The sequence below is a fragment of the Serinus canaria genome, chromosome 4 (assembly GCF_022539315.1).
Source record: "Serinus canaria isolate serCan28SL12 chromosome 4, serCan2020, whole genome shotgun sequence".
NCBI lineage: Eukaryota > Metazoa > Chordata > Aves > Passeriformes > Fringillidae > Serinus > Serinus canaria.
The window spans coordinates 13,098,816-13,122,942 of record NC_066317.1 but is presented as its reverse complement, the minus strand read 5'-3'; the positions used below and the strand labels follow the sequence as shown (position 1 = coordinate 13,122,942).

The following is a 24,127-nucleotide window of genomic DNA, read 5'->3' as shown; positions in this document are numbered from 1 at the left end:
ATCACAACTGAAAGTGACAGATTATCAACATTATTAATGTAAAAAGAGAAAACACTGTGATATGGTCTTGCTTTATGGAAAGAACTCTGGGATGAAGGGTAGGCTGAAAATCTCAGAAGTATTTGTACAAGGATGGCCAAAGGTACAATTTCAGGGAACTGATGCAAAAATCTACATTTATTTGGAAAAAAATGTCTGGGAACAGAAATATATACATTTTTGCTTCACTTCCCCAGCCTCAAGCCTGCATCTGTGGTTGCCACAAAACACAAGTCAAATGCCCCCTAATCCCACTAGACAGCACTCTCACTATGGAAAAGGGAACTACACAGAGTTATTTCTGTATATTCCACCACCAGCATAGCTGATATTCTGAATGGATGGCATAAGGAAACTGGATTAGCAGAGCATAGTACATTATAGGAGTTTTAAAATGTTTTAAGTGTAATATACTGAACTGTACCAGAAACTTCAGTGCTAAAGAAGCAGTTTCATACAAACTATAAAGGGCAAATAAGGAAGATCAAAAATCTTTAAAATACATTGACACATTCTTCTATCTTTCACGTGGAAAGAAGCGCTCGCAACTTTGCACAGCAGCTGAAAGAATGCCAATAGTTCTGTAAAACAAAGATGATGGCAGAGAGGGACTTTCTTCTTGACATATGTAATCCAAATAAAGGAAAAACTTTTTAGAGTTTTCCACTCAAGAGAACATTGGCAATCCCAGCAGCTGAGTTCCTGAGATCTTCCATCAGATCATGAAAATCAGCTTGGAGGTGTGGTACTGCAGTACAGCTGGCAACTTCTCCTCTGTTTCATAGGTACTGTTACACAGGAACTGTCAAGAGGCCTTCATTTTGTATTATAAAATATTTTTTATAAAGCCATAGGCTTAAAATGCCTGTTGCATAATTTTGGACTTGCTCCAGGTCTCCTGCAGCTAAAGATGTGGAACTCTGCTGCCCAGTTCACAAATGCCAAAGGGCTAAAAGAGTTGAAGTATAGACATATCCTACAAACTTCCTGGAGCTCAGCATAACACATACTAGCTGAACCAGAATGCAGGAAGGCAGTCAGAGATGCCAAAAGAAAGGGAAAACTAACTTCCAAAATAACAAGTCACTGACCTCCTGCCTTCAGACTGAAAAGCAAAGATGCAGCACAGCCTCTCCTGGTCAGCAATTAGTAATATTTGCATTCTCCAGCTGAAGGAAATGCCTACACAGTACTCCTTACTGTATGAACAGAGCTATTTTACAGCTAAAACTGTAAAATACACTTCCTAATGTTATTAAGAATACATGGTCCCCTTAAATTTTTTCAGAATGCTGCTATGCTGTGGTCTGGTACCACATATTCATGGTCTGGCTACAGAAAGAGTCTCCACACAATTCCAGCATTGACAGCTTTTCCCCATGCAGCTGGCAGTTAGCACATACTTGAGGACACTCACCCTTATCTTGTCATCTGTTTCCATAGTGGCCTGCAGTCTCCCATTCACACTGAACACACAGAAGAGGCCATTTTCATAATATATGACACAGTGGCCTTCTCTGGAGGCTTGAATAAGTTTTGGTCTCAGGCAGCTTTCAGGACCTTGTAATCTTTCAGGACCTTCTAACGTCCTCAGTAGATCTCCATTCATAGAATGTATGAGACATGGTCCTTCTAGTGAGAAAGAAAAGGATCTCAGGTTATTGATTTATATGCTCAAATAAAGACATCATTTTTCAAATAGTAAGTCATGATTTCTACTTAAATAATCACTGTTATTTTACTTTATATTGATTCTTACCATGTTTAGGTGAATAGCCTATGACTTTAAGGGGGCCAGACACTAAGATAAACAGCTCATCTCTTGAAAACTTTGCATTAAGGCATAAGCACCTAGATTGTCTTCTGCGGATTTTCTTTTAAAGCAGGTACTAGTTAATTTTGAGAGTAAATTTTGAGATTATTTAATTATGAATAATTAAACATACTGAACCTTGAAAGGAGATTATCAAAACACAGACATGTAGAGTAAGAGTAATGAATTTACATATGTAGGTATTCTACAAGTGTATGTTTTCATATTAAGATTGTAAGCCATACACAGCCCACTAAACATTTGCTTTTTCAACATATTCTGACAAATACCTGCTTTGCGCATAAGCCACACAAGTTCATGAGCATAACGCAGAAATGCACACAGACCATGAGTACACCCAACTCTGAAGAAGTGTCTCTGAGTAACTATTTTAGAAACACTAAAGTAGAAAGATGCTAATTCCAATAAATTTACAGTTTAAAAATAATTGTGGACAATTTAGCAAATAAGAAAATGATATAAAATATCCACAGAATCAACATCACTCTTTATAATTTGTCCACTAAAAGCAGGGCTTTGAGAATACAAATGGAGCATATTAGAGGTTCTGCAGCCAAGCTGAAAGAGCCTGAAGAGAATTACCAGTAGTTTATACACACCCCTCATCAAACAAACAGCCCAGTACATTCCCTTTCTCTCAGAAATAATTTTTGCTTCCCCTTTTTGAGAAGTTATTCATTACAGCCACTCTTCACCATCCTGGCCCTCAAAGGCTGTATCCAACTATGCCATATGCAATTACACACTGGATAAACAAACAGAAATAGCAATCAGGAGGGAAACTAATGTGGTTGCCTCTTATAAATGTCTGAACAATCCTCAGTTTCAACATGTTTAAAAAGAGGTTTCATATTCCACAGCAACTAAAAAATAGGTTAGAAATAAAACCACCATAAAATTTATAAATTCTACCACCTGAGACTATATTCCTCTTGGCATTAGGATTATAGCTTCACAAACAGAAAGAAATGATAAGAGCTACCTTACCTTTTGAACCACTTATTACCAGACCAAGCTCAGCACAAATGGCAGCACAGGTGATCTCATAGTCGTGTCCTGTCAGAACAGCTCGAGGAGTTGCAAAATCACCTTCAGTGAAAAAACAATAAAAGCAATCTTGGTTACAATCTATTTCCAAAATCACTTCTTTCCATCACTGAAGCACCTTCGGTTTCCTTGCTCTTTGAGTTCATGTTGCTTACAAATCACTTCAATGTTCCTGTTTGCATACGGGAGTGTTGTACTCCTACCTGTGTAGTACAGCAGCAGCACTCTGCCTGCATATTTACTGAAAGTCAGGTATGCAGTAAAACCAACCAAAGTTGGTTTCCCCTTCCTCTCTCTCCCCCTTTAATTTATATTTTCTGGAAGGAGAGATTTAAGTCAATTACTGCATTTTCCTACAATAGGTATTAATAAATGCAAGTATCACTAAAGTAGCTATCAAGAGAAGACACCTAAAGTGCCCGAAGATGAAGGAAACTTACAGTGACTGATTTTATTTCAACCTAATAACAGTGCTGAAACCTCAGCTTGAAGACTAGTTCTTTGCAAGATGTGGAGTTGGACCACAGGCAGTATGAATTTCTGATGAATATGCAAAGAAGTCCCACTCAAACCCAACATTAGTGCTTCTATTAGACATTTCCATGCTACAGGAACTGTATTGTTTTTTGTACTTCTCTTTATAATCAAACATATATGGACACAATAAAAAAACAAGAATTCTACAACTGGCCCATTTAAAGGAAACAATATTATTCTCCAGGTCAAGGCATAGAAAGGGCAAGCAAATGCTATAAAGTTCTTTAAATAGTTTTATATCTTTGCTCATAGGTTATTCACTGCCCTCTTCAAAAGTGCTGTCATTTCAAAAAATCTCGAAGTTATTTTTGTATTACCATACAATTAGCTCATTCACAGCATTCTACAAAGCATTTAAACTCCAAAGGATGTTTCTTGGGCAATGCTAGCATGTAGTTTTCAAAAGGTTTAGATGAGTTTTTAAGCAGCAGGGAATAATTTCACTTCATAATGAATGATGACATGTGAGACATCAACAAAGCAGTAAAGCAGTGGTAAAATCAACCTCTTTTTTCACTTGAAGAAGAGGAGATGGTTTTACAAAGACACAGAGTAATAGTGAGACCAATTCACTCCATTAGTTACTAAGTTAGCATCAATCAAATTACATTTGGGGTTGTAAATTTAAAAAGATAAACCCAGCATAACGTCATTAATCTGTCCATGTATAGCAGCACCAGCAATACTGGTACTGTATTAGTGATCATGGAGCTGTATTTAAAGAGATAGTTTCTCAGATCCTCCATGAGAGACTTCTCTGCAAAAGAGGTATGAGATCTGGGCTTGCATAAATATTTTTACTTAAACAATTTATACCACCTCCCAAAATATCTGTGCAGCTGCCACATTCCAGTGGCTTTTAAGTAAAGGTCATAATCTCTGACAAAGTCTCAAACCAAGAATTTTGACCTTTCAAAATTTGATTTATTCTGCAGTTACTATTACAATTTGTATCAATAATACAAAATCTTGAAAAGTAAATAAATCTATTTCTTTTTAGATATAGCCACAGACCCTATATGTGTGTGTGCATACATGTACACATCCAGGCATGTATGTTGCAAGCACTTTAAATGTGAACATGCTTTAGAGCAACTTGCGGAATTGTCCTAATCTCTTAAGAAACAGTCATTAGAAGTTGTTGCTTTTTTTTCATATAATGTTTGAAAAAACAGACTCAAGCCCAGGAAGTACGGCAGACAGTTCAGGAGCAAAGGAAAAAAAACTCCCAACAAATTAGAAGCATAAGGGTGGATTTAACGACCTCTAGGTACTTCTCAGGTGGCTGATCCTGTGAATTTTGCTCACAAACCTTTCAGAGTAAGTTGCTCTATTGAACTTTGCCCCACTAAACATGGGCTGGGAATCTCAGAACATTCATACATGAGCTCTATACAGCCAAGCCACAAACCTGCAGTTTTAGGAGACAATGTAACACTAAATGTAACAGTCATACTATCCAGAAACAATTTAATGTTGCAGGCCCAATTCTTTCTCTTTGTCATTACCAATCCCTAAAATGTGCCAGCTTTGGGCGTTTAAAGGTCTTGTTAGTTTGTTTTCTTTTAATGAACTGCCTATATTAGCAAAAATTTAGGATTCTGGTTTTATTGCTTTCTTCTTCTTTCAGAAATTGAATTAACACATACATAGACCAGCAAGGAATTAATCTAATTATACACTTCACATTAATGAAACTTTTGAAATCAGAGAAGTTTTAAATATACAACATTGCAGGAGGTAATGAATGTAAGATGTTGGAGTTAGAAGCACTTATGAGAAGCAATGCCTGAATGAAGTATTAGGACTTGAAGATACATAAAATCATTAGAGTAAACTTATTGCTTACAGCAACTACATTATTATGGGTTTTATCTGCATAAGGCTGCCAGCAACTACATCCATTAAATGTAGGAGATAAGACTCTTAAATCAAGAAGTAGAAACTGAGCATATATATTTATCACAGTTCATAGAAAATAAAATTGCCTAAGTAACACTCACATTCTTTTCAGAATTTGGACTTGACTTCAAACGTAACAGAGTATAAAACTACAGGTGGATGGATCAGTGTTTCATAGATTGTATCAACTGTTTCCTAAATTATATTTGAAATAAAGAAATACTAAAACAAAAAAAAAAACCAAAAAAACCCACAGAAAACACCCAACCCAAGTGAACAAAAAAAAAAATTAAGAAAATTAAGTAGTATCTCTAAAGAACTTAGGATTTGAATAGATACTGTAAAAGAAGGGCTCTGTGAAAAGTCAGGCTGACTCATTTGATAAGAATGTCTAGTATTTAGGGGTTTCCAAGCCTGATTTCCCAAATAATGAGGTCAACTTAAAAGCTGGTCATAGAGCAGAACAGATTTCTTTAAAAGCTTTTAAACTGTTATTGGTTCAAAAGATTGTCATGGTTTTCAATAATGCAAAGAGAAAATTTTATTTTGTTGCTGGTTTAAGGGGCACCACTTCAAACTTTTCTAAATTGTTTTAGGAGAACAGACTCACAGACCCTTTTGAAAAGCTAGGGAAGTGACTTCAAAGGGAAGAGAGTCTTTGTCCGCTAAGCAGGTTTACGACCACTGATGCAAACCCTAAGTAAGGGCTGAAAAGAACACTCAGAGAATCTTTATGGAGATCCTTAAGGAAGATGAACAAGTCAAATGACATTAAAGATAGTTCAAATGCTAGCACTAATAACCAGGACACAATAGTTTTACAGATGTGCTTTTTTCAGTGTAGGATATAGTGATACCCTCAGACTATCCCATCACCGGATCGCTGCTTGGAGCTGAATTCTGTAACATTCTAAATGCCACATTCACATTGCTACAAATGCCATCAATGATTTATTTAAGTCACAGGAGACACACATTAAGTTACTTTCCAGTAATGGACAGAATACTTTACTTTTGCAGCAACCATTCAAATTATTTCAAAAGAACCCACCTACATTCCAATAAATAATTTCTGCAAAGCTGTTTTCCCATAGAAAATAACATAAAATATCACTCTTACTTAAGTGACCACAGTACATTTTAAATCACAAAATTCAAGCTTCAGAAGATAAAAGAAGAGCATGTGATATCATGTCAGCCTGTGGTGATATATCAGTGAAAAAATGTTAGGCTTTTGGAGACTATGTTTAAAAAGGAACAGTGGGATTACAGCAAAGTCAAAACTTTCTTCCAGTTTAATGACATGCAGAAGAAGAAAAGCCTTACTGGAGAGAACAAGAAATTGGTTTGTATTACTAGGTCTCTCTCTCTGCTATTTTTTTTCAGCTTTGGTGATGTTACAATACAAAGCAGGATCATGACATTTTAAATCCATCAGCAAATTCCTGAAATGGCCGCTTTCTTTATTTTCAGCACTAAACTGTAAAAGCTGAGCCAAACACAAGAAATCATTTGAAGACAAATATTTTCCTAAAAAGAAACGAAAAGAGAGATTAGCTAAAAGACTTACTTCACAATTAAATACAAGATACTCTTTTTACTATTTATGGGTGAGATAATACTATGCAACACATTAAAATATAAAATATTTGACTGTGCTCCTTTTTATGTTTTATACTGAGAAGACTGTGAATTATTATGTCACAGACACCTAAACAGCCATTTCTAAATTATTCTCTAATTTCAGAGGCTGTGGGGCACTTTTAAATGGCAAATTAATTATGTAGTTTTATGTCAATACAAAATCCAAATCAAATAAAGCATCAGTTAATCTTTTTACATATTTCTTGCAAAAGTGATTGAGTGTCTTCTTAGAATGATACATCAACCAAACAAAACTATACATGTAATAAAGGCCATCTAAAATTAATTTTTAAATTTTCTCAATTTGGAAGATGCTTTTTATGATTAAAAAATAAGGAAAACAATAAAAGGTTTGAAATAAACATGGGAAGTACAGATGTACACAAAGAATATAGGACATCTGGACAAAAATGCTCTCAGCAAAATGTGGGTAAATAAAGAAAACTAATTTACTGCTCAGATCCTTCAATTGCATCAAAGTGATAACTGTCAAATATTATATAAAGTCTGTGCATTAACATTATTTTTAGATCACATAATTGGCTAAATGATTAGAACCCCATTTCACCGGCACAGAAAATTACGTGATAGATGAGACATTTTACTCAAGTGATACCGCACAAAATCATTGAAGTATTCATAAAGCTTCAGTTTGAATATTCTTTTCTTTGTAAATAAGAATTTTTATATAACAATATAATATTTTCATATTACATAGGAACCTCATTTTTGTCTGGTTCTTCATGTGACACTCCATCAGCATTTCCTCTTAATTCCTTCAAACTACTTCCCATCTGTTCAGACTTATTTTACAACAAAAAGTACAACTTTATGCCAAGATGCAAGTTTTGGTTTTGTAAAAAAACACTTCAACCCTGTATTTTTTGAAAAAGGAACAACATCTTTGAACAATGCATCATTCTATCCTGAAGCAAAGTCTAAACATGCAAAGCACAGGAGATGCTAAAGTTTGTTCAGTAAGGAAAAAATACATTAGATTTATCTTGTAGGATTTGTTTCAGTAAATATAACCCAGGAGAGCTTACTACACTTAGCTCAGTGTCACTCAGTGCAACAAGTGACCAACATTTAATCAGTATTAATGAGAGATTTTTCATACATGCTGTGTCACAAAAACTACATTTCCAAAACAAACAGAACAAGAAGAAGATCTAACAGGCCTTCATAAACTGGGTATTACAATTCAGACTTCAAAAGTCAATAATCCCCAGTCTCTTAATTCCTGCACCATGTGCACCACAAAAGTTTCTGGAACAGGTTCTCCATAAGTGGGGATTCATCTGCTGCAAGTCCTGGAAGTCATTCAGCAGGACTCCTCCTACTGAACCCAGGCCTTTTTGAAGCCCCTGGAAAGTATCTGCAGGTGAATAGCTGGGGTCAGAGTACACTGATATTTTAATATTTGCACCATCCTGACTTCATAAACTGTTACTTAAATGGCAGCTTTGAAGTTTTAGAACACTATCATTTTTGTCTAATAATGTTCTAAAACAGGTTTATGAAGGGGCTTTTTCTTGTTTATACTAAAAAAAAAATCTATTTTCTTCATAGTTCTCTCTTTTGGTTTATAGTATCATTACCTAGTGAATTCAAGAAAAAAGACAACAAACCTAAAGAGAAAAAACAGAAAAGGAAAAAAAAAAAAATCAAGCAATTATTTCAGTCAGAAATAGCAGCTACTGAGAAATTGTTGTAAGATAAACCAAGATAACTACATCTAGTTAAAACCTATACAATATTTCATAACTTGGGCAAAATATAATCTGAGATGAGAGGTTTCCTATGATAGTTCCACTCAGTCTGGCACATTTTTATGATCTTTTTATTTTCCCTTATTAAAATACATCAAAATAATTTATTCTAAAATCTGTGCTTGAGCTATTCGATTACTTTTATAAAGGTAATTTCAAACCAGTACTACTACCAGTAGTATATTGTACTACAGAGATGCTTACCACTCTTTATTTACCAATGTAACTGGGAGTGCTGGTGGCATACACCAAATTCAGAGATTACATAAGTTAGCTGTCTTTTTACAAGTAACTCTTCAAACCAGATACTTTTTCAATGAGGCATGCCATAACTCCAACACCTCCATGGTGCTAGTGCTACTACTAGAATTTTGATCCAGAAACACTTAAAAATAATTTCTCACCAAAGTCAGGATTCTTGTATAGATCAAATAATTTTTACAACATTTATGCTGTGATCTTATTCTAGACTATAAATTATTATATCTTCTGCACTACTCTGTTCTGTCTCACATGGTATATAGACTCTAAACTGAATGGTGATTTTTCTCAGCAACCAAGCAAGGTAAATACATGTGATGCATTAGTACATCATCCCACAACTCTGTATATGGTGCACATTAAGGCTGTATTCATTTACCATCTGAATGTAATTCCTTTCACCACATCAACTATTAGTTACAAGTCATAAATAGAGCATTGTTTTTCCTGGAACTCAAAGGTCTGTGCTGCATCAAGCAGTACTAAATATCTTTATCCTGCTGGAAATTCCATGCATCCCATTTTAATAACACCTGAAGCTGGATACTGACAAAAGAGCAGCATCCAAACTCCTGAGTTTCCAGTCTCAAAATACATACATCCTTGGTTGTCTCAAAACTTGCTCTACAATGCTTCTTTGAATTACTAAGATTGACAAGTCCTGAAACACTAATCATCCTTGTTTTCAGTTAGCTAAACACAGTTAGCTAACTGAAAACAAGGATGATAAAAATGCTACACTTAATACTGTAGGACATACTTTTAGCCAAAACAAATATTTATGGCACACAAACTTACATGCTTATAACTACCAAGCCACTATGGCTTTCTAGCTTTCCAAACTATCTGTGAATGCTTTTGCAAGGTCTTTTTAATGAAGACCTTGTTTCCCTTAGGTATCTATGACACGGCTTTTGTCATTATATAAATACAAAATTAGCTGGCTGGTGTGCCATCATTGCAGATTTCCAGATATACCAGAATTCATCCACCTGTTATTCCTCAACTTTTTTCCAGTTAAAATATGTGGAAGTTAGAACCATCATTTATTTCTATGTGATTCACAGAGTACTTGGAGGCCTCCATACAATGAGGTTCAATGAGGCCTCAAACTCTTTGAGGTATCAATGTGTTACAGCTGAAAGAAGAAAGGACAGTGACCTTTTGTGCCTGCAGAATTTAAGGCTCTGTTCTAGATTCACGCAGATTGCCCCAGTCCTTGTTACCTGTGAAGCTACAGGGAACTGTGGGACCATTTACATCAGGGGCTCTGTCCACTAAGCTTTCATGAGGCTTTCAAGGCTAACATAGACGAACGCAATAAATGTTAGGTAAAAGAATACTTAGTGGTTGCTATGCCCTTCAAAAACATGTCATAGATACTTTTTCCAAGCCTTGTGTATCTTCTCTATAATATACTTTGTACTGAATTGGACTTGCAACACACATAGAAAAATGTGACACTTGTTAAAGCCCATGAAAATAAAAAGAAAAAAGTAATACATTTCTTTTTTATGGTCCCACTTAACAAAACACTCCTGACCTATTTCTGTTTCAGTTCATATGTTGAACTTGAATTCACATTGCATTTCATCATTATAATATAAACAAAAAGGATAAAAATTTTACTACAAATGACATTTTTTTGCCTCTAAAATGTGAATAGGTATTTTTAATTTTTTACTATATAGTGCTTAGGATCCATTCCTGAGATCAGCTTCAAGTGAATGCCAGTAGATGGTGCCGAAGGACTCTAGCTTTACACGGCAACATTGTCCTGTGCTGCCATTTTTGAAAAACAAAGAATATTTGTTACATCTGTAGTAAAACAATGTTATATAACACTGAATTATTTACTGTCTTTTTTTTTTTTTTTTTAAGAAAGGCTCACACAATAATGTATAAAATGTTTGCATGGGTAAAAAAATAAAAGTGCTATTGAGCACCTAAAGGAGCATGTGCAGACTGTCCTAAAACTCGGTGCTGGAGCAACACTTTTCCTACCAGGCTGACTTCAGCAGACTATCACATTTATAGCTGCAGCAATTTCAAACATATTTTAGTATTTTGAGGCTCTGAAAATTTTTAGCTATTCTGGTAGATAGAAAGTAAGACTTTATAGGAGAATTTCCATTACTAACTAGCCTGATTAGTGATTATGGACATTTTGATATTTCTGCTACTTAGCACGATAAATGAAAAAGGGAACACTAACAGGTAAGCTTTTTACAACTACTTGCCAATTCATTTTTTTAAGAGAAGCTGCTGTTAAGGAAATTACTTTCAATTTTTAAAAAATAATGATTAGAATTCTAAATGAATATTTATACTATAAACAATCTTTGGAAATGTGGATCCTCATATTCTCTACTACCAATGGTTTTGAAACAAATTTTGAAAATAGAAGTCCAGATCATGCAGACCTGGCAACCAAGACATTGGCTAATTAAAGATGAGGATGAGGGAAGAAGGCAAAGATGGGTTTTTTGGCTACTGAGTTAACAGCAGACACATGACCAGCTTGAAAGCAGTGTGAATGTTCACTGTGAGCAGAAGGAAGCACGTATGCAAATCCTCACAGAATTCAACTTTACAGGATTAGTGTGTCTGAGTACAAAGAAATTATAACCCACAACATTATTCTTGAATCAACAAAGACGCTCCTCAGATATCATTTCAAAGTTTAAATTGCTTGTATTGTCCACTTTAATAATTAATTATGAAGCACTCACAAAAAGTTTTAATTTTCCAACTGAAAAATTGCAACTGCAGCAGTTGATGAAATACAGATATTTTATCTTTTACTATAATTACCAATACAATTTAGAATAATTATTTCTTTAGTTTCAAGATCATAGCTTTAATGTTAATAATGATTTATAATTATTTTATAATACATACACTATATTATATGTATATTTAATAATAATAATGTAAATTGATAAAAGTCTTGCAGGTATTCAAATATTTATTTGGGAATTTTAGCTAAATAAAAACCAAACAAGAATGCAGTTTCTTTTAAAAGTAGACTGGATAGGAACAAGACTATTTTTCAGCAAGACAAGAAATGCGATTTATTTTGAATCCGTTGGGAGATTTTGTATTTTATAAACTGAAAATATTATGCATTTTAAAAATTTGCATCTGAGGGAGATATTCTACACATTTTCAATAGCAAAACTGCTCAGTGAATCTTCCTAATTAAATATTAGTAAAATACAGTAATTTTATTTTTAAATATGAAATCAGGTACTTACTTTTACATGAGTCCTGCTACACAGCTACACCACTAAACCCATTTATTTCCCACACTTCAGAATACCTGAATATAGTACCCTCTAAAAAATATAAAGCTATGCAATGAAAGCACCCCCATAGTCCTCGTGATGCAAATGTGATACATACGGAGAGTAACATTTTCTAGTTTTATGGGCTAACATAAAAGAGGTAATATAATTTGTTTTATTCACATATGTGTTGAAGATCAATGCAATAACTCAGAAGAGAGTCCATTACTATTAGCAGGAGTGATAGTGTTACACACAGACTGTACATTTCATAGCACTGAAGATTTTTATCAGTCAAGACTTTATTTCCTTAGCAAACAAAATTTCTAATTAAAAATATTTAGGTTTTTTCAAAATGTGAAAACTAAAACCAAATTGTGGACACATTCGTAGATATTTGAAAGCAACAGAACCATATTTTCATATTCCATTAACAAAGTCAAGAATAGCAGAAAAACACTTTACTGGACAATAGAAATGCCTATAATTTTTTAAGCACAAACCATTTTAGAAGCATAAACAACACTGAGACAAATTCACCACCATAAACTTCCCCTTTAAGAAAGTACACCTAAACAGAATAGCTACAGTGAAAAACCCAAAACCTTGAAGACACAGATTTACACCCACTAACATTCATGATTAGCCTCTACCTTGTCCAAATAGGGGAAGGATTATTAAAGAAAACTGGAGAACAGAGGATATTCCAACTAAAATTCAAGTGTTGGTAAAGGAATATTGCAAGTATGTGGGTAGAAAGAGATTTGGTGACAATTTTTAAGATATAACAGCTAAAGATGACCTCCTAGATATGATTATAACCAAAACAGCAAAACAAACTAAAAAACACCTTGCTGAAAGGAATTTACATGTATGTGGCAAAGATATGAGAATGTTCAATACACTTTATAAGGGAGAGATCAAGGACAAGATAATTCCTGAAGTATTTTGGGAAAACAGGTTTCAATAAATACAGAATATCCTTCTGTAAGATCTCATGGGCACTTAAGCCTACAGAAAACAAAGGAAGAGGTAAGAAGGATACTAGTGAATGCAGTACAGGGAAAAGACAGGTAACATCCCAGCTGGCACAACTCAGAGTTCTCCAGTGACTTTGACACAGGAAAGTCAGGCAGAAAGATCAAAATAAATGAGCTATCTCTGAAACAATGTAAGCAACAAGGTATGAACAAAGAGACAAACCCCAGAGAGCCACACATAGATGGGATGTAACTAACAAGAACATCAGAAATAACATTCTAAAACCATGAAAATATGCCAAGTTTTCTCAAGAAGTTGGTTTGTTATTAAGAGCAAGCAATACCAGTAGATGATGCCTCACAAAGTAGTTCAAGAAAAGGTCAGTTGCAGTCAGACAGCAAACCCAAGTAAAACCAGCAGTGAAAATTGTTATCTCAACTAGAGAATACTTGAATGGGGTAAATGTTGGTACTCAATTGGCCTGATAATAGTGAGCTGAGGATACTGTGACAATGAATAATCCTAGAGTTATAACAATTGTTTCACGGATATTGGGTGGGGTTCTGCAGGACTAAGAAAAGTTTTGTGTTGCTTAAGAAGCAGGAAAAAGAAAAATTAGAGAGTAGTCTGCTTAATCCCAACAAACAGAAAAAATACTGGCAGAACATTTACATTTTCATATATATACACACACAATTTCCTACAAAAAACAAGGGGATGAGTAACGGCTGATTTGGATTTGTTCTGAAAAAATCATGTCAAAGCTATTTTTTTCTTGCAATGGCAAAGTAACAGGACGTGTTCAGGGAGACATCGCATATTTTTACTTTTGTAAGAACTCCAGTGCTGTTCCATGTGAGTAATTTTTTAAGGAAAACAGGGAAGCACACATTCAAAAGATACTATTGTATATCGGAAAGCTATATTCTGAAAGCTATTCATTGTCAAAATGGTAAATGTATTGATGGGCATTCCTGAACTGTGTACCAGCTAACATTTGCTTTAATGACCAATTTAATAGAATAAGACTGCAAAGCATATTTGCAGATACGATTTGCTGCAAGGCTGCTGGAGAAGAGGATGAGAATTCAAAATAAGCTTGACAGATTGGAGAAACAGTCTAAAAAGAATGCACTTCAGAAAGTTTAAAGATGAGATTCCACAGCTAAACTACAAAGAGAAGAAGACACAAGTGAATAGATTCTTCAGAAAACACTGAAATTCATACTAGCTCATGCCCATAAAGGAATTGATAGTGTCATGGTATTTTGAAATAAACAGATATTCCCTGGGGATGTGAAAAGTCCTGGTCTGTAAAACAGGTTGTTGTACTTATACCTGGAAAGGCTTTAGCTGCATTCCTGGGTCTAATTTGAGGAAGACAGTCAACTAGGCTGAACACTGGGAAAAGACTGCTAAGGTCAGGGCTTCTAAGGCCCAAAAATGTATTTGCTGTAGTTTTTAAGGTAAGACTGGACAGACATCAGTGGAGATTGATTTTGGCATAGTTAAGTCCTCATTTGGAAAAGAGAATAAATAGATCAGGTGACCAAAGCTCCTGTCCACTCTGTTTCCTATCGTTCTGTGATTACAAATGAAAATTCAATCCCTCAACCTAGGAAATGTCCTAACATCAGGAGTTGCCACTTGAGCTTCAAAGAGAAAGTGGGATCTGAAAGTGATGCTCACCATTTGTATGCAAATGAATTCTCTCATCTCTTTTCCCCAGCCATCACACAATCCCTCCTCCCACCCCCCACTTCTTGCCTCCCCTCCACCTCCACTTCCTTAGGCTGGCCAAGTACAAAACACAGCATCCTTCCACAACCCTCTCCCAGGAATTTACATACATTCTACCACACAAGTCCTTGTGCATAATGTCACATCCCCAAGTGGTGCCTTAGAGCCTCTAAATATGCAGAAGCCAACTTTGTGTGCCACAGATCACACATGGGCTCTAAGGAGTACCGAGGGGAGGGCCATATCCTCTCCCTCCTACCTCCCCCAAGCCAGCCACATGTCAAGGAGAGGAAAGAAAAACCCCCTTGCACTATGCAAAGTGACTTTACATCTCCACAGTAAATTATGCTAATTAATGTGAAAGTAAAACAGCTCAAGGCTATTCCAAAGGATACGACTACTTCAGGTCCTCAGCCCTGCTCTGAATTATTCCAAGGCTTGGTCAGAAATTGTCCCCAGAAACATTTTTGCATCAGAAAAAGGCTTGTGCTCCAAAGTGAAGTAGTGCCATACGTTTACGTTTTCAAAACCAATTAATTTAGAAAGAAGAAAATTCTACATTTGATCAAAGAGCACAATGAAATATTTTTTTGCATTTCAGGTTTTAATTTGAGAAGGAAAAAAAATGATTTAACCTAAATGTAATCAAGCTGTTTTGTGAAAAATAAAATAGTTTCCAGCAGATGTGTTCCATGTATAGAAATTTCATATCTCTGAGACCTCAATTTGTCAGATTTGGTTTACATTGATCAGTGCACTTGAGAGGTACTGGGGAGAAACTAAATAAGATAGTGAGACTCCATAGCTGTAATTTCTTTAAAAAGTCATCCTCAAAGTTAAAAGCTAAATTATGTAAATAATTAGTATTTCAGTAACATTTTTCTTCTTGTAAACCAAAACCAGAAAATTTTTCAAAACAGTCAAGTTAGCTCAAGAATTGTCCTTGATAAAGAATATCAAGCCACTTATTTATCATGTGTGTCATAGCCCACCTGGCTTTTCAACTTAAGTATTATTCTAAAACATGAATATGCAGAGCCAGAGATCCAGAGCTCAGTTCTCTGAAAGTAAAGAAATCAGACAAGTAAACCTAAATAAAATATAACTGGTGGAATAACGGATGCCTAATGGGATATTATTTAGAGTAGATGGATCATATCAGCCTGCTGGCTGAGGTACATCTGAGGCAATAGGTACTATGAGAGGAGGAAAGAAACACTCCCTGGTTTAAATCACTTTTTCTTGAAATTACTCTGACACCATGATTTGCTAAAGTACCATTAGATGCACATTGCTGTGAAGTCATCTTAAGATGGACATTAGAGATAATTAAATAGAGAAAAAATAGAGAAGAAATATCAACTTTGAGAGTATGTAAAATTCCAGTGAATAGTTCTCATTGAAAGCATGAATAAACTATATTTTAGTTTTAGCAAAAGAATCATTAGCTTCAAATACAGAAAGACAGACCTGTTAAATATCAACATCCTGCAAATGGATGGAAGTTACAGCTGCAGTAACATGGCTCAGAACCCAACAAATCTGCTGGTGCTTTCCATTTCTGACAAAATCAGAACTAAGCAGAAACAGCTCCCTTCATTTGTCTTTTCAAAAAAAAATTTGACTGAACAGAGAAGCATACAGACAGCTATTTCTGGGAAAAATTAAACACCCCAGATTACCATCTCTTTGAAGCAGGAACTGTCTATACCCATGTCTAGGACTATGAATAGTGCCACAAGATTCCGATTGCTAACAGAGGTTTCCAGGCATGCTGTATCACAAAAAACCTTACACAAAGGCAGTTGGTAAACACAAGAGCCATTGCGAGTCCCTAGAAGTCCAAGTCTAATAGAACTACAAACACAGAGATTTACCAGGTAGTTACTGTGTGATTTTAAAGAAGCTAGAATTGCCTGGCATTGCCTCTGAAAACTGCAAAATTCTAATACCTTAGAAATCTGCATTAGAGAAAACAGTCAATAGATTGCAACAAAATGTACATATTTGACTCAAATAGTAGGTACAGAACCTCAGCAAATGATCTGTTAGGGTGATCAAGGAGTCTTATAGCCTCAAGCACTTGCAAGCCTGGCAAGTGTGGGACAAATACAACTTCTCAAGGCACACTTAGGAACCTACAAACATCTTTGGAGTTTCCAAGTTTTCAAGGACTGCAAAAAAAACACAGAGTTTGAAAATTCTTTAAACTGATAGACTGCAAAATATGTATGAAGTATTCACAGAGATTTTTTTTTTCCACTCAAGCAAAGCCATATTTATTTAAAGATGCTCATAAAACTCTGCTAGCCACTCCTCAGAAAACCTCCCATCTCTTGGAGGGGGCTTCTTGGAAGGATAATAGGGATAGTTTTCACATATCCTCTGCCTTAAGATTCTGCAGCTGTGTGATCTGAGGTGCATCTTCTTCAACTTTAAAATAGTTTTCACAATCAACATCAAATAATTTGCAAGTTAAATTCAGATATTAATTAGTTGTGCTTCTTCAAAGTCACTCACAGGATGCAGTTTTCAGTCAAGCCACCTCTGTGTTTCAAATTCAAATAACTCCAGATGAGTAACAGACTGAATATGGAACACACAGCTTTACCAAACTGATTAATTTGGAAGACGTCAGGTATTGTTTTGATTATACACAACTGTGTGCCAGCTATAACTGCAACATATGACAGATCTAATACTACTTCTTGCTTTCTAAAAGTCCATTTTGCCCTCTTCAGAGCAGTTCTTACTACTATTTAAATAGGGTCAGAGAAGACTTTAAATGAATGGAAAAATACCTAGGAAATACTCTTCATAGGATAGTATATCCTTTTCTTATTGTATTTGTCCCCTTCCCTTCAGGTTTTTTTTGTTTTGTTTTGTTTTTTTGTTTTGTTTTTTTTTCCCCTGAACAGGACCTCTGTTTGGCTATGAGGTGCCCTTAAATTTATATATAGAAGCTCTCACAAGATGTCTTGAAAGCCCCTCATTCCTGTAAAATGGCTTTCTCCAGGCTTTTTTTCAACTGTGTATCTGCCTTTTTCTTTGCTTTGGGGATCAGAATTTTTTTTTTCTTGGTGTGGAGTGAAACTGGCATAAACCAGTAAAGAAGATCACTTTCTGCCTTTCCTGTTTCATAATACAGAGTTGAACAGTCACAGTGGTTCACAGCTTTTTATGGAGTTAAAAGAGAGCATTGTTATGAATAAAAGACAGGATTCAGCAATTCCTGGGAAATGGTGCAAGATGGAAGAAAATAAATACTTTGGCAAATGCAAGGTGAGTTTGAGTGGGGAGGGGTTAAATTTGAATGAGGCTGGAGCAGGGTTACTCTGCCTTATTAGTTTGGTTATATTCTTTATATTCTCTATATTCTATATTATTTGGTTATATTCTTGCACTGCAGCCAATTAGAATTCCTCATATGTGATTGTGAGTATTGGGCATACAACACCCTTCCTAAAATTCTGTTCTATAAAGTGTTTGCTCAAGGCATTTTGAGACAACCTCCTTACAAACCAGGTTTGTTTTTTTTTTTTTCCTTACCTCTTGGGTTATCACCAATGATGTTGGTTTTGCCATTCCAGTACCAGAGCAGCAACGTTGCATCCCGGGATCCTGAGAGGATGTAACAATTCCCTCCAATGTAGGACTCGGAACGAGCCAGACAGGTCACAACATCCCAGTGGCCAAACACTACTTGCATCAGTTTACCTGGAACACAGCAAATTGATTCTTTAAAAACTACCCTCTTATTCTAAGACCAAAAAAAAAGTATTTTAGAAATATTTTCTTTATCCAAAAAATAAAAAATCTTCAAAATAGAACTGTAGTGGGGAGTACTATTTTATTCAAAAGTCTAACTGATTTGCTGAAGCCCAGCAATTGCAGATCTTGAAGAAGCAGGATAAAGAACACACACACAGTTTTCTCATGCACCTACTCAGCTCCTTCAGGTAGCCAGGGCCAGGACAAATCCTGCACCCAATCACACTTTTTTGAAGTGTGATGCCTCCAACATGTGACCCTGGCTTTCTCAGCCCAAATGACCATTTGTTCTTTGGGCTGACTAAAGAACAAGGAGGAACAGAAGGGAAAAAGTCATGGCTTTGGAAGGATTGACAAGGCAGGCCAAAAAAAGAAACAGGAAATACTGACTACTGCATTTCTGAATATAAATAAATAAAAATAAAATTAAATGTTCTGAAAAGCATTTAAAAATAATATGTAACACAGATCAGTGTTGGGACTTAAACACATTTTTATAAAATATTTTGTTTCATGAATTAAAAACTATTGGTCCCTTAATATGGGTAATAGGGAACAATTCACAGCCTCTTTTTAAACAGTAAAAAATGCCTGTATTTGTACCTAGTCACTAAATAACAATTAATGACACTAAAAGACCTGAGGGACTGGTTCTATGGAAAGAACAAAAATAGAGTTTACAGCGTAATTTATAATAATATTAAAAAGGCAATTTCATTAAAGTGAAGAAAACCAAAAAAAAAAAAAAAAAAACATGACATACATATGAATTTCTGCAAAAACAAGGGGAAACTACTTTAGTACATGAAGAAAAAATAAAATAACAAGATGCAATTTAAAGGAAACCTGTACATCAGATTCAAAATCAAACACTGAAAAAACTTATAAGCCTGCTCTAACCCTCCAAGGGCAATTGTGACATGAGGTGCTACCATCTGAGCTGTTTCTGACAGAGCAAACCCCTGGCTGCACTCTTACTGTGCACACCCACCTTGTAGTTCAAGGGTGAGTAAACTCAGGGATCAAATAATTATGTGATATATTTTTCAGTTGTACTGACATTACCTGGAGTAATTTATACTTCTAGAATGCAAATTTATGCTATAAACATCAATGAGTTATAGAGATATCCTTCTCAATTATTTCTAATTTTATAGGTTCTGTTCTAGAAAACAAGCATTTTACAAGATTATTTCTGCCTGGTTGTTTTTATTTTGTTTTGTACAGCCTAAGATTCAATGAATTTCATCAAAACAACAAATAAGATTTTGCTATTTTATATTGCTAAAAAAAAATTACTAATTTCACAAGAGTTGCTCAGACTTTCCTGTTTCCTTTAACATGAGTTGTCCTCTCTATACAGTAATATCAAACCTTTTCATTTGCACTCAGATACCCCTTTTTGACAGAACAAATTTTCTAGTTAATGTTTTATTTGACAGCTGCACTACAAATAATTAAAAGAAAAATAAGACTCAAGCCTGCAGTACTGAAGCCAAAACACTGCCTAGAAGTCATTCCCACTGCTGGAGGAAGGTTTATTGTGCATCTGCTATATTGGCTATGCTGATGATCCATGATTCAAGTTGAAAGTATTTCCTATTAAAAACAAACAAACAAACACACCAAAAATCTGATAGGAAAATGGTTCTCTTTTTTTGTGTGAGTGCTAAAACGTAATTGAATTCAACACTTGTGATCACTTGCCTTCATGCATTACTGATCACATCATCTTTTCCCCTTGATGTTCTGTTGATTTCAAAATATTTCCCTACTTTATTCTCATTTCAATTTAAAGCAAAGTAAACTACATCTGAATTCACTTCATTTAAGCTAGAGTTGCCATATTGACAAAAAGGAGAAACAAATCTGAAACTTTTCTGACAATGGTATTTTGGTTTATACCCTGATTAGCTATGGTAGTAACAAGGTGCCTGGTGAATCTGCCATACACAGAGGAAATAACTTAAGAGTTATTTGTAGTTCAGACTGATACAGGGCAAGGCTATCAAAACCATACAAGTTCCTTCCATATGCATTAAGTAAAATACATCCTTTGATATAATGGAATTATTTCTCTATTCATATAAATCAAGCATATACACTGAATATTTATTACTGCCAGCTATCCTTTCTGAAGATCCACTTTAAAATCACAGTTCTATGTAAATTTATTTTCATAAATGAGAAAATTAACCTAAGAACGGTCTAACAAGATGTCTGTATAATGAACTGTGGGCAGTCAATGTTACATAAATGGAACTTCTCCTTTATACTTAAGGAGAATATACTTTAAAACTGTAAAAATGACAGAAATACTGAACTATGGCATGAGATCTAAAGTCTTAAAAGATTTTCATTAAAGACCAGTCTGTTTTTCAGACATTTTGGTTTGTCAAGTGTGAAAAACACTGTTAACTAATATATTTAAGAAACAATGACAAACATGCAGGATATTCCCTAGGGATTAATAACCTACTGGAAAGCTTGATGGCACTCACCCATTAACCACACAGGGTCATTAATCCCAAAGAAGTACCTTGCAGTGAGGTCGCTATTTGCATTACAAGATAATGAAAGGGAAAAAAAATCATACCTAGTTTTTCCTGGGGTACCATGGCTTTTAAATTCCTGGAGCTCTTACACTGAAAGATTCTTTTCTATTTAGCATGACACATGCATGACTTCAATTGTTTGGACACACTCCAGCTGACAGACTAATTTAACTGCTGCCCATTATATCGATCAGTTTATGCTATATAAAAGAATTCAGTGGCTCCAAATAAATTCTAGTACGGCATGGCTTTCAAAGACTTCCATAGTATTCTTTCACCAGATTTCAAAATTTCTCTTCTTATTCTATGTTACTTGTCTGTATTTCCTGAAAAACTCCAGTTCTCTGGTGCTGAAAACCAACCAGAGCTAAATTCACATATATACTTTAAGATACTCCTGATATGCCAGGCTTCACACAAACTCTCACCTGTGAAAACTACAGTGCAAGAGCAGGCATCTCTGCCCTGAAAACTTGAAGTGTGAAGCTCATTTTAAACCAGAGCTCCTTCTCCCATATGTCCTATCATTCCCCAAAAATGGCAGCACTAGGCAAGGAAAGATTTGACAAATATTATTAATAGGGGAATAAATACACAGTCCACCCCTCCTCCGTCTTTTTGAAACAGTAGGCCGATTAGGAACAGAAAAATATTTTAGGCTGTTTCCATATTTTAAAAATACATTACCTGAGTCAGTAGAGTAAACACGGAAACTCTTGTCCCAGAAGCCACAGACCAAGATGTAACGATTGTCAGAGGTGATGACAAAACACTGGGAATGCACCTGAATGCTTTGGTCTAAAAGGTCAGTGATTTGTCTCCTGTGCATACCTGTATTGCTGGCTGAACCGAAAAACATACAGACCAAGACATTTTAGCATCCACCTTCACAGAACAAAAGCACAATTTAGAAACTTACATTCACACCAAACACATTCCTCACTTCCGTTACATTTTCTTTGTGGCAGGGACATGTTCTTTCTAATTCTACTTTAAATTCTCATTACACTGCTAGGAACAATGCTAATTCCTTGTAGTATATATTCTAAAATAGAAAAAATCCCCTTTTCAGGTGACACGCAGCTGAGAAATACATGAAAGATTGAATACAGCAATGGTACACAGAAATGTAATAAGATTCCTTCCTCCTTCTTGAAGCATAAGAAATTAAAAATTACAAACAAAGCAAAGGAATGTAATGATAAGAATACACAAACCACATAGTGGTTCAAATGCAGCACACAAGGATCATGATTTAAAATTTTTCATCAGTTGTATTTCATTGCAAGCAGTGCCATTTGAAAAAAGAAAAACTTCAGTAAACATCACTACTGTTGAAATTTTTTTAAGCACGGCACAAAAATTAACCAGCTTATATCCACAATTAACTTTAGGGTTGGGAGAAATTATTTGCCCCATTTTGATCACTTAACATTTTATTTCCTGAGATACTCTTGCATTGGGAACCCATAGAATGGACGGGAATCAATTAGTGAACACATTTGTCATATTATATCTTGTCCTCAGATTGATAAGGTGTGCAGATATATATACAGATATATATAGATATATACACACATGCATAGGTCCCACACACATATAACATGAAAATCCTACACTGTAGGAAGAACTCTCAATGTGCTTTGTTCCTGAGGGAATCTAATTTCCATCCCAGGCAAGTATTTTTTCCTGGGTTTGTCTGCCAACTGCTTAGAGCACCATTACTTCCATCCAGGTGGTCTTCCAGACCCACCTCTGTCCTGGTCCAGTGCTCCTCTTTACTCTTTGTTCTTTGACTCTTTTCTATTCTCACAGGCCAGCTAACTCCCAAGCCCTGGGCTTATTCCATTTACTCTGTATCAAATATTTCATTTATTTATGCTTTTTTTATATTTTAAATGTTGATAATGTCTTTTCCATATAGGTAGCAAATAATTTAGCAAGGTGTTGCCACTTGCTCTCTGCAGGTAACACATGTGGCTTTCACTGATCTTGAGGCCTCTTAAAGAGTAATAGCACTGTGTTATAAATGCACAGTGAACTGCTCTGTATGACAAAATAGCAGCAAAGGAACCTCAAAAGATATGCAGATCAACTAATTCAAAACACTTCCCCTCAAAAAGAGGTCTAGGGTCTGTGTCATATCAGACACTGCTGTTTTACATCTTCCTGTACACCACGAAAATGAGGAGGGCAGGAATCCCTCCTTATGACTAAGACAGCAACAAGATTCCTGCTATAACCATAAAAGTGAAATTTTGTGGTTCTCTTAGGTGCCATTTCTAGGTAAATGTGTCTAGCCACAATTAAAAACTTCTAATATTACCTACATAATTACTTGCTTACACTCAATGATTCCACATAGCAATGACAAAGAAAGCCTTAAACCTTTTAAACTATGTCCAGTGTAATCACAAGGCTGATTTGAGATATATTGTAGGAAAAGAATATTAAACCGTTTTTCAGAATGTGAACATTAACATTAAAGGTCTCTGTTAACTTTAAAGGTCTCTGTACCAATGTGATTTGGGGTTTTTTGCTGTAATATTTAGTTACACTTCTAAGATCTACTTGATAGCAGATTTTAAAGCAGAGCACAAATTTCCTTCTCCGGACATCTTTTGGACAAAATCTGTTTCAGGAAGGAAAGGAGAGCTACAGCACATGTCTGCCTCATAATAACTATTGCATTATTTAGATGAGGATTAATTTCACAAACTTGGGAAAAATACTTTAATTTTATCAGATCTATAAAAT

The 24,127-nt window shown here is 35.2% G+C and overlaps 1 protein-coding gene across 4 annotated transcripts in view; it reads right to left on the bottom strand.

Moving 5' to 3' along the window:
- LRBA (LPS responsive beige-like anchor protein) overlaps positions 1 to 24,127 on the bottom strand; it is a 367,787-nt gene that overhangs the window by 8,599 nt on the left and 335,061 nt on the right. For 3 of the 4 annotated variants that reach the window (XM_030238944.2, XM_030238947.2, XM_030238948.2), the window contains 4 exons: positions 22,058 to 22,213; positions 18,594 to 18,761; positions 2,861 to 2,962; positions 1,457 to 1,671 (listed from right to left, as the gene is read on the bottom strand). In XM_030238944.2, the coding sequence (XP_030094804.2) occupies positions 1,457 to 1,671; positions 2,861 to 2,962; positions 18,594 to 18,761; positions 22,058 to 22,213 (641 nt within the window). The remainder of the gene's footprint in view (positions 1 to 1,456; positions 1,672 to 2,860; positions 2,963 to 18,593; positions 18,762 to 22,057; positions 22,214 to 24,127) is intronic. The other variant, XM_030238946.2, reaches the window with a different exon arrangement.